Source organism: Solanum lycopersicum, chromosome 10 (genome assembly GCF_036512215.1).
Source record: "Solanum lycopersicum chromosome 10, SLM_r2.1".
In the NCBI taxonomy this organism is placed as follows: domain Eukaryota; kingdom Viridiplantae; phylum Streptophyta; class Magnoliopsida; order Solanales; family Solanaceae; genus Solanum; species Solanum lycopersicum.
In genome coordinates this window covers 4,723,129-4,734,114 of record NC_090809.1, presented here as the reverse complement: position 1 = coordinate 4,734,114, position 10,986 = coordinate 4,723,129, and the positions used below count along the sequence as shown (strand labels likewise).

Below are 10,986 nucleotides of genomic sequence, written 5' to 3'. Positions count from 1 at the left end.
GGAGATAGAGAAGTTTGGCGGAGAGGAACTATGAGAGAGAGAGAGAGAGAGGGACGATGAGAGAGAGAGAGAGAGGAACGATGAGAAAGAGAGAGGGAAGAAAGAGATAGATAAATTTGGCTAGGGTTTTCTTTTGTTTAAGTGACCTCATGAGGTCTCTCATTTTTTAAGTCTTTAATTAAATTAAATTATTATTTTTAATTTAACAAGTACAAACCTCGTGAGGTCTCTAATTTTATGAGAATTAGATTAAAAATTTGAAAATTTGAAATAAGCCAGGTATAGGAAAAAATAAATTCATTAAATTAACCTCACGAGATCTCTCCTACATTAAAAAAATTTTAAAAATATTAATTCAAATAGCGACCTCATGAGGTCTCTTATTATAGACCTATTTCTGAGGTCTCCTTTTCTAGGTCTCTTTTTTGCCTTTTTTTTAGTAGTGTAATAGTAAAAAAGAGTAAGGGAAACAAGGCTCAATTATCTATTTAGGGATTGTTTGGTAGGCGGCATTAGAAGAATTAATCCATGAATTATGTAAGGTATTATTTAGTGTCATGTTAGGCAGGAATTTGGGTCTATGTATAACTAATCCATGGATAGTTATATATTCTACATGATATTATAGGATGTGTTACTAAATACCTCTAAATACCTTTCATTTGAAGGTATTAGTAATACATAGGATATAATACCATGGGATAAGCCTATATAAAGATAAAAATATCCCTCAAATTATTTTATTTTTTTTTATTCTATGAATTATATATGTAATAGTAAATTTATTTAAATAAAGTAGCTTACAAATCATTTAGAGAGAGTTGCTTGTTACTATAAATCTAATACAAATAAATACAAATTTGAAATGTGAGTTGTATCTTTGTACATGAAGTTTGTGATATAGATCTAAAATTGAATATATATATATATATATATATATATATATATGCTTGGTTTTCTAATTCTTTGTATTTTAAACAATTTAAAAAATTTACATACATATTAAAATTACAAATTGCAATTTTATGTATACGTAGACAGCTTATTCTTTGCCATTATTGATCTTTTTTCATTTTTAAAAGTAGATGGTTTATCTTTATTAAATTGAAAAATAACATTTTGTGAGTGATCACTTTATTAAGATGATAATTATTTATCCTCAAATAATTCAAATGAAAAATAACAAATAAGACAACTAAATTATTCTTACCATAGCTAATTAGAAGGTTATAAAAAAAATTAATATTGTCCGATAATCATCTTATAATTCAAACCCAAGATAAAGTGGGAAAAATAAACCAAATACTTAATAAAAATAAATTCTGCATTACTAATTCATACATTACTAATTCCTACATTATTAATCTTTATATTATTAAACCCTTCATAATTAATTTTTGTACCAAATTATCCTTTAATTTCTTATTCTAATATGTATCCTTGATAATCTCTCATATGAGGTTTTGTCTTTGATAATCTGAAGAGTATTTTCTCGTTCATGTTTTGTGATTTTTAGTAAATGGGAAGAGAAATTAAAATGGAAATTTGCTTTCTTTTTGCGTCTTTATATGACTTTTGTTTTTACATGATTTAATAATAAATAAAATATTTCACACTAAAACTTCTTATCACTTTCATCACCTCTTCGATAGTTTGCCCCTCAAAACAGATACTTTTAGGTACTATATACTTCTAAAAACTTATATTTAAAAATTAAAATTAAAATTTAAATCAACAATTCACCTTTAAGAGTTATATTTAAATTGACTTAAAATTCGGTCAAATTTACCTTTAAGTCAGTTTTTTTATTTTTTAAAGTGTTTGAAAATATTAAAAATAAGTTTAAAATGACTTAAAATAAATTATGCAGTGTTCGACAAGGTAAAAAATGACTTAAAATAAGTCAGAAATCAAAAGTAGATCACCCTCTACTTTTTTTTTGACTTAAAAATTATTTTATTTTGACTTTTTAATTTTGACTTAAAAGTTATTTTTTGTTAAGTCAATCCAAACAGGCTCTAATGGCTAATTGTCCCAGACAATTCAACTTCCAATACAAATATGTTAAGATGGTTTACCCATAAATGGATGAACCATAATATTATATTAATTTTTCACGCGAACGAATATATGTACTAAATTGTAAGTAGGATTGCTTAAAATCAAATCGAAACTCATAATTCGAATCAAATTTTTTTTTATTGGTTTATGTCACGATCCAAAACGAGTCGTGAGTGGCATCCACACTTAACCTACTAGGTGAGCGAACCAACAAATCTAAACCCCAACATTTACCAATAGTTCAACTATGAATAACAAAAATAATGCGGAAGATCCAAAACTTATTAATGTAACCAATTAATTAAGCTTCTAAAGTTTAACACTTATTATCCCCAAAATCTGGAAGTCATCACATCAAGAACATCTATCCTCAAATTACCAAGTCTAAGAGTATTTAAGAAACCAAAATAAGTAAAAAGATGGTCTGTGTCCGAAATTCAAAGACATCAAGACGTGAATGAGAGAATCCAACACGAGCTAGAAATAATAGCTCACCCTGAACTCTGATGTGCTGGAGACTGACTAGAGCTGAGGACGAGTCGAAGTCGATGGTACACTTGCTGCACTCCACAAAAGAACAAAGAAAAAAATACAAGTAGGGGTCAGTACAATGAATACGTACTAAGTAGGTATTATCGACCAACTCAAAATAGAAATCATTATACATTGAATAATAATATAAAATCAACTACAATACTTAACAGGTGGCAAACAACAAACACATGAACCATTGACAACAACACCATAATAAGTACACCATCAATCACAACATCAAGCACACCTATGAGGACTCATGCTTCCACACCATACTCATTTGGAAAAATAGGTTTTTTGAGAATGAGTATATTAAGTTAATTCAAGATTCCTTTCCTTTAATGTTATTGTGTCGGAACGTGACACTCCGATCAAATTATCTCATTATTTTATTTCATCAAGCCTTTTTTGTTCAAGGCGTCATTTTAATGGAGAGGTTTTAAGATTAGAAATTCAACAGTCTCATAATTTTAGGTCAACCACAAACCACACAGTCAAAACATACAACCACACAATCAAGTACATAGGAGACTTTACAATATCACTCAATCCATATCAATCGCTATTTAGAGTTTATCTATCACATAGAAATAAACCATAACCTACCTCCACCGAAGAACCGAAGTCAAGAAAACTACTTCTCCAATACTTTTCCTTTCCTCAATGTCTCCGAACCTTTCCAATCTATAAAGTATATATGCATAATTTATAAGTTATCGAATCTATAAACACTCATATTATTTTATATCCAGTCTAAACCCAACAACTCACCTAATCTATAATTACTTTTTCTAACGTTCAAACCTAAAGATAAGCCTTAATTCCTCTAATTAGCATAACTTTAATAGAATTTAAATAACACAATATACCTATATTTAATTACCTATCTTAATATATTAAAATATAATTTATAATGTGAGAAGAAAATATTAACATATAAAAATGCAAGCCACTGATTAGAAAACCAATGAGAGACGAACTAACGACAATCCCACCATATTAATAACAAATTAGTAACCATATAGTCACCGTTCAGTTACATACATATATAATAATATATATAATTAACCCTCATTCCTTTTACTTCCTAACTCCCCACTATTCTTTGTCCACAATAAATAAATAAATAAATAAGTAATCATACATTAACCACGACTATAGACAACCCAATTACATGTACACTATTCATATACAGAAAACGTACTCGCAAAAGAAATATACATGATGCTCTGTTGATGTCGCCGTTTCTTTGTCTCAAATCCTTACTCTTTCCCTAGTTTATTTACTATCCTAATTCTTATATAACCAATTATAAAAAGTAGTAAAAGTGACCTACTATTTATTTTAATATTATTTTCTTAACCAATAGCTAAATAAATTAGTAAAATTATCCTCATTAATTTCATAGTTATAATTATGAATAGTCCAAAACATCTATTTAAAATCTATCAAAAAAAATTATTTATGAAATAAAAAGCTCTAGTACTCAAAACGACCAAAAGAGACGTTACAGTTTATCAGTATTGAATTAGTGGTTTAGCGATTTTGATAACGATTTTGATTTTTTTTCCAGATTATCGATTCTTAACTGTTTAATGTTTTTTCTTAACGGGTTAACCTATAATCCGATAGTAAATTAAATTGTTATATATATTGTTAGGATCGAATTCATGCACACTCATTAGATGAATGAAGATCACAAGAACTTTCAAGAGAAAAGAGATGAGAGATCTAGAGAGAGAAAGAGAAAACCCATTATTTCGTGGTAACACCCCGTGAGTAAACTTCCACGGCGGTGAGGTATAGTTATATTAATAAATCAGAGTATTTTTGGTTATAGAGAATAAATAGAAAAGCCTAAAATTTAGGTTGGGGTGCTGCCCCGAACCCCGCCTTCAGATGGAGGGCTCCCACCCACCATAACCCCCTGGCAACCTCACCGCGGAGGTTAAACCGTGTAAACAGTTATATATATTAATCAGGCTCCACTACCTAACTTATATACCAATTTGTATATAAAGTCGCTTACTTAGAGTTCGATTTTCTACTTTTATTTTTGATTATCTCAAACACGTGGTTATTCTACAATGTAAAAGTGTTTGCTTTTGCAGACGTAACTTAGGGTGTGTTTGGTATAAACGAAAATGTTTTCCTGTAAAATAAGTAGATTTATGACTTATATTCTAATGTTTGATTGGCGAGTAGAAAATATTTTTAGGAAATGATTTTTAGTGTTTGATTTATGAATGAAAATAATTTTTGAGAAATATCTTTTATTTTTACTAGAGTAGAAAATAATTTTTGAAATTTAAAGTTGAAAATATTTTTAAAATTAAAATTATTATTTTTTGGGTGGAGGCCTGGTACGGGGGCTGGCCGGGGAGGGGGGAATAACAAAAAATTTGAAGTTGCAAATATTTTTTAAAAACAAAATGAAAACTTATTTTGAGAGGTGGGGTGGGGGTTGAGGGGTCGAGGTAGGGGTGATAAATAAACATTTGAAGTCGAAAATATTTTTAAAAACAAACTTAAATTGATGTTTATTATTATTATTTTTATTTATTTATTTATTTATTTATTTATTTTGGGGGGGGGGGGGGGGGAGGGGAGGACGGGTTTGAGTGAAAAATAAAAAATTGAAGTTGAAAAATATTTTTTTAAAACAAAATTAATTTTTTTGGTTGAGTGGATTGGGGGTGGGGGTGATGGGGTGGTAGAGGGCTTAGGGGTGGGAGGCTAGGGGTAAACAAATAAAAGTTTGAAATTGAAAATATTTTTTATATACAAAAAAATTGAAATTGAAAATTTATTTTGGGAGGTGGGTTTGGGGAGGTCGAGGGTTGGGGTGAAAAATTAAAATTTGAAGTGGAAATTAGTTTTTAAAATATAATTTTGTTTTGGGGTGGGGGTGGGGTGGGGTGGGGGGGGGGCTTTAGGGGTGGGGTTCGAGGGTAGGGACGAAAAAAATAAAATTTTGAAGTTAAAAATATTTTTTTAAAAATAAACTTAACTTTTTTTTGGGAGGGGGGAGGGGTGGGTCGGGTCGAGGGTAGGGGATAAAGAATTGAATTTTTGAAGTTGAATTTCTTTAAAAAAAATAAAAGAGTTTTTTTTTTTGGGAAGGGGGGAGCATTGCCGGGGTGTGGGTAGTGTGGTGGTCTAGGATCGAGGTGAAAAATAAAATTTTAAACTCGAAAGTATTCTAAAAAAAATAAATTTAATTTTTTTTGGAGGGGGGGTAGAGGGATGATCCGGGTCGGGGGAGGACGGAGTGAAAATATAAAATTTTGAAATTGAAAGTATATTTTAGAAATTGATGTTTTTCAAAAAAAAATGTAGTTTGAAATTGGACGAGAGATTTGGAAAATGTTTTCCTTAACTTTTGAATAAAAGTCATTTTCCTTAATTCTGAGGAAAATAAGTTGATCCAGGAAACATTTTTTAAAATTTTTATTCCAACCAAAAATAAGAAAATTGAAAAGCATTTTTTATACCAATCACACCCTTAATATTTGATCTAATTTTGAAAAAAAAAACTCATTTATACCATTCATTAAAAGCGTGACTCATTTATGTCATTACCTATTTGAGAAAAAAGTCATCCATATCATTAACTCCAATTTTGCAAAATTATTTTTTTACCTCGAAAAAACTCAAACAACTTTTAACATTTTCAATCGAGATTTTTGATCAAATGTACTCTTTTTTGCTTCTTCAATTCTTCAAATCACCTCAAATATTTCCAACCTTTTCAATTCTTTAGGAAATGACCTCAAATTTCAAAAGTAACTTCCAAACTTCCATCGACGAAAAATTACACTGGATATATAGAGTAGATTTTCAGTATATATATATACACACCAATTTTGGATCACCTCAATCAAAGAAGATAGATTATCAAGTGATACTGGATTGTGCAACTTGAGTTGCAATTATATGGATGTCATGGTTCAGTTTGAATCATGTATTGCTTACAACTAAAACCAAATCAATTTAGTCAGTTTTTAAAATTTCTAAAATCAAACCAAACCAAATGAAAAAAAATAATTGACAATTTATTTTGGTTTGATTCGAATTTTTATTTTTTTCAGTTTGCAAGTTATAAATTAAATTTGTTGAAAGTATATATCGATAGACGCATACACCTAATCATGAACAATTCATAAGAAATGTATTCAATTAAGCATGACTAGATTCATTATTAGACAAATAAAGTGATTCAATTGAGAGAAAGTGTGACTATTTAATGTGACGTAAGGTAGGTAAAAATAAAGTAATAGATATTGATTGTCTTGGCCTTAGGGTTTAATAATCAAGTTAAAATTTAAGTGTTTGCGCGACTTGAGAAAATGATAAAGTTAAGACTTAAGTTACTAAAAATTTAAACAAAATATTTATTTTTTATTTATGCATAATTATGAAACTTATATATATATAATTTCTCAATTCAATTTGGCTATTTCTGATTTTTTTAGTAAAACCAAAACCAAGCTAAATAATATCAATTTTCAAAATTTAAAATCAAATCACACTAACTATCTGTTTGGTTAGAATTGTAGTTTGAGTTGATTTATCAACCATAATCATGAGCAACCCTATCTACAAATGATATCCCTAGTTTATAGGGAAAAATCTTGAATCTGACTTGTCTTTATTACTCCCTCAATTTTATAAAGAATGATCTGATTTAACTTGACACGAAGTTTAAATAAAGAAATTTTTTGAATCAAGGGAGTATCTCCATGACCCCTCCTTACTTTGGTCAACTTAGTGTATTTTCTACTCATTTAGCCTAGGGATGCCAACTTCTACTTCTAGAAACATTATATCCTTCCCTTTCATATTCCTATTCATAGTTTGAAAAGTCTATAGCAGCCAACCACGCAGACACGGAAGGCGTTCGATCTCCAGAAATTATATTTTTTTTATCATTCAAACGTTCACAACACGCTCGATCTTGTTTAATTATATCTTTTCTTTTATTATTTTTTTTTAAAAAAAATTAAGTCTCTGCTCCAGCGACAGTTACTCAGTTGTTGTTCCAATGGCTTCATTGGATGCTGAAATGGAGAAAATGAAGTTCCGTCAAAACTATCAGAATCACTGGCATACCGATCTTCTCCGTGCTCCGCAGTCCGATCCTCTCTGTACGTCTCATTTTTAACTGTAAAATTTCATTTTTAACTCAATTTGTTATGCTGATCTGCGTTTTTGGCATTTTTACAGTTTGCTGTTTTTCACTTTGGTGGTGAGTTGATTTATATGCATTATCGAACTTTCATGTTATGCTTTTGAATGCTTTAGCCATTGAAATTGTGAAAATTTGATAAAGTTAGTAGTTTCTGTTTTCAAGTGGAAAATGATAATTGGAGCTGAAGTTCCGTTGTATTTAGATATGAATATCAATTGGAGTAGTTTTTTGAATTTTTCTGATTGATTTCCAGTGAAAATTGTTAATCAATTCTATATTCAAAAAGTTTTTCAAAAGTGCCTTTCTTTTTCTTTTTTTTGGTCAAACAGGCACTTAATCTGAACTGGTAATCTGGATTTTAAGTATTTTGACAAATACTGCTCAATGTGTATTTATTTCTAAACAGGATAGTCTTGTAGTTATTGAGAGGGAGAATTTGGTGAACTGTATCATTGTTGTTCATTTTTTGACGGAGTTTAGGTCTCCTGATCTTCTGTATTTTGTTACTCCATATGCAACGATTTTAAAATGCAAGTGATTAACAGTACTTGTCGTGTCTAGAACTCTTTAATATCATTGGAAGTTAAGCTCGTAACACTATTGTGTATTCAGGTTCTAGGCGTAGATTAACCAAAATGATATGCCTATGTAGATGGTTAGTTTTAGAAATAAATGTTCATCATCTATATAATGTTAGCACGATGTAAAGACTAGTAATTTGAATGCTTCTATGATTCAAGTGCTACTATTCAAAATTGCTTATCAGTTTACCTTCGATTTGATTTAGTGGTCCTTGTGCATCGTACATTCTCAGAAAACGAGCTCTATACAATGATATGTCAAGGTAAACATTCTATTTCTCTGTTTAGCTATACAACCAGCTAAATTTGTTGACGAGTCGATTTAATTTAAAGACATTTTTGTGCTTTTAGGTATACATGTTGTGGAGGCTATATGCCTTGTAGTGGCAGATGTGGAGAAAGTCATTGCCCCGAGTTGTGTCTTTGTACAGAGGTTTGGTGTTTTCTGAATTATGCGTATTCAAGATTTTCATGTTAGTGTAGAAATTATGAGCTTTTTCTTTAGTCCTCTTATTTATTTTTACTCAATTTCGTGCTACTCTTTCAGGTCTTTCTTTGCTTTGCTAATTCAGTTGCCTCAACGCGTTTTATGTTGCAAGACGAGTTCAATCTTCAGACAACAAAATGCGATAATTGCATAATTGTAAGTTCAACTCCTACACATTTTCATTTTCGTTGTTATGTTTTTAGTTAATTAATGTGTTTTGCCTTTGGTTGTAGGGATTCATGTTTTGCCTCCAGCAGGTAGCATGTATATTTAGCTGCATTGCTTGTATTACAGGAAATGACGAACTTCAAGAGGCTTCTCGGGTACTGAATTGTTGCTCGGACATGGTTTATTGCACGTAAGGCTATTATTGAAAACTACGATTTAACTTATATATACTGACAACCATAAAAAAGATGTTTTTATTATATCATCCATCTCTATTAACTTTTCCTTTTTCTTGTTGCAGGGTTTGCAGCTGTATGCAGGTATGTGATAACTTGAACATCTGCATTATATAGCATAGAGATTTACCTTAATAAATATCTATGTCCAAAAAAAAACATCTAAGATGACCTTAACATCATGAGTTTCAAAAAACATTTTTTTATAAATTGAAATGAAGAAAGTAATAAAAACTAAAGTTTTAAGTGAACATTCCAACTTTGATAGTACACATCTAGACACTTTAACTTAGTCTCAACTGACAATTAAACACTTCAACTCGTCTCTATTGTGTCTCATGAAATATCTAACGCGGACGTGACACATAAATTTTGAAAGTGTCTAGATGATCATTTTGTAAGTTAGAGTGTTTAATTGACACATTGAAGACGAGTTTGAGCTGTCTAAATATGTATTCTCGAAATTAAAGTGCTTACTTATTAGTTGAGGTCAAGTTTAACTGTCTTGTTTTGTATTATGTCAATCTAAAATATTGTGGTGTTTCCGAATAAATTTGCAAGACACAACACAAGGTTGAAATGAACAAAAGAGATGGAAAGTTTGGTGCAAGGCCAACAACAGCACCACCTATTCAACACATGTCTCGTTTGGATCAGCCTCTTCCTCCAACCATTGCATATGCACCCCAATCATATCCACCCCCACCCCCACCCCAGCAACCCTATGGATACCCACCACCACCACAACAACCCCCTATATACCCTCCACCCAATTATGCACCAAGTGGTGTTGGATATCCTCCACCTGGTTATCCGCGCTGAAATTCGTAAGGCATAATATATAAACGCGTCATTTTACATGGTTTACTTAGTTATACACAGTGATTTTTTTTCAATTTCATTCTTTCTTTTTGTGGAACCTTAGTTGTTGCATTGTAATCCCAAGTGAGGAAATAAAATTTGTCAAATTTTATTATGGCTACCTCTTATAACATGTATTTGTATTATTATTAATCTATGAGGTAGCAGGGCAGAATTAGAGTCCAGATACGAGTACGATCGAATTTAATAATATTTACTTAAATAATATATTTTAATTATAGATTTAAGCCTAACCCTCGCTAGGAAGGTTACGTGACCATCTGAAAAATCAACTCGAAAATGTTGGAATCTGCAACTGAAATTGATAGAAACAAAATGAAGGTTGGCTGCTAAACTAGATGAACATATGTTAGCAACTTCATGTCTCATCTTCTTTGGTCCACACATAAGAAATTCAACATTCTTTTCTCTCAAACAGAATTCATATCACCAATATATTGATTTTACATTCGTTTCAGTCTATTCCATTTTAGTGAGAAATTATACTTTGCAAAAAGGGTAAAAATACTTCTCTCTATATATTTTTTAGAATTCCATTTTTGGTAAGGAACAGGGACGGCAAAATCATATCCAATTCGTTTAAGTTTGGACAGGTTATTGACTCAATTCATTAAAAATTGGGTTGATATGTAATTTAAATTGGCTCATGAAAAACCTTGTCGAAATATTTTTAAATTTTTTTCTCAATTTGATATGTTGTATATATTCATAACAAAGATTTTTTTTTTAATTAAGTACTAAAATAGTTTAAAAGAACAACACAAAAACAACTTAACTTAGTAAGAATTGGTTGGATTGGGTCTTGACCCGTAATGTAATATTATCTAAATCCATTTTGACTCAAGC

The 10,986-nt window shown here is 30.3% G+C and overlaps 1 protein-coding gene across 1 annotated transcript; it reads left to right on the top strand.

The window, feature by feature from the left end:
• Window positions 1–7,473: 7,473 nt before the first annotated feature.
• LOC101255928 (uncharacterized) lies at window positions 7,474–10,234 on the top strand. The gene is made up of 8 exons (XM_004248007.5): window positions 7,474–7,742; window positions 7,822–7,843; window positions 8,574–8,630; window positions 8,719–8,800; window positions 8,915–9,010; window positions 9,088–9,212; window positions 9,324–9,342; window positions 9,820–10,234. Exons 1-8 carry the CDS (start codon window positions 7,640–7,642, stop codon window positions 10,078–10,080), a joined length of 765 nt encoding a protein of 254 aa, XP_004248055.1. The 5' UTR covers window positions 7,474–7,639; the 3' UTR covers window positions 10,081–10,234.
• The last annotated feature ends 752 nt before the right edge of the window (window positions 10,235–10,986 follow it).

What these genes read in the sequence shown, in the direction of transcription:
- LOC101255928 (XM_004248007.5), top strand. Translation starts at nt 7,640, where the DNA reads ATGGCTTCATTGGATGCTGAAATGGAGAAAATGAAGTTCCGTCAAAAC. An exon ending in CTATACAATGATATGTCAAG is followed by an intron (nt 8,631 to 8,718) that starts GTAAACATTCTA and finishes TTGTGCTTTTAG; the next exon opens with GTATACATGTTGTGGAGGCT. An exon ending in AATGCGATAATTGCATAATT is followed by an intron (nt 9,011 to 9,087) that starts GTAAGTTCAACT and finishes CTTTGGTTGTAG; the next exon opens with GGATTCATGTTTTGCCTCCA.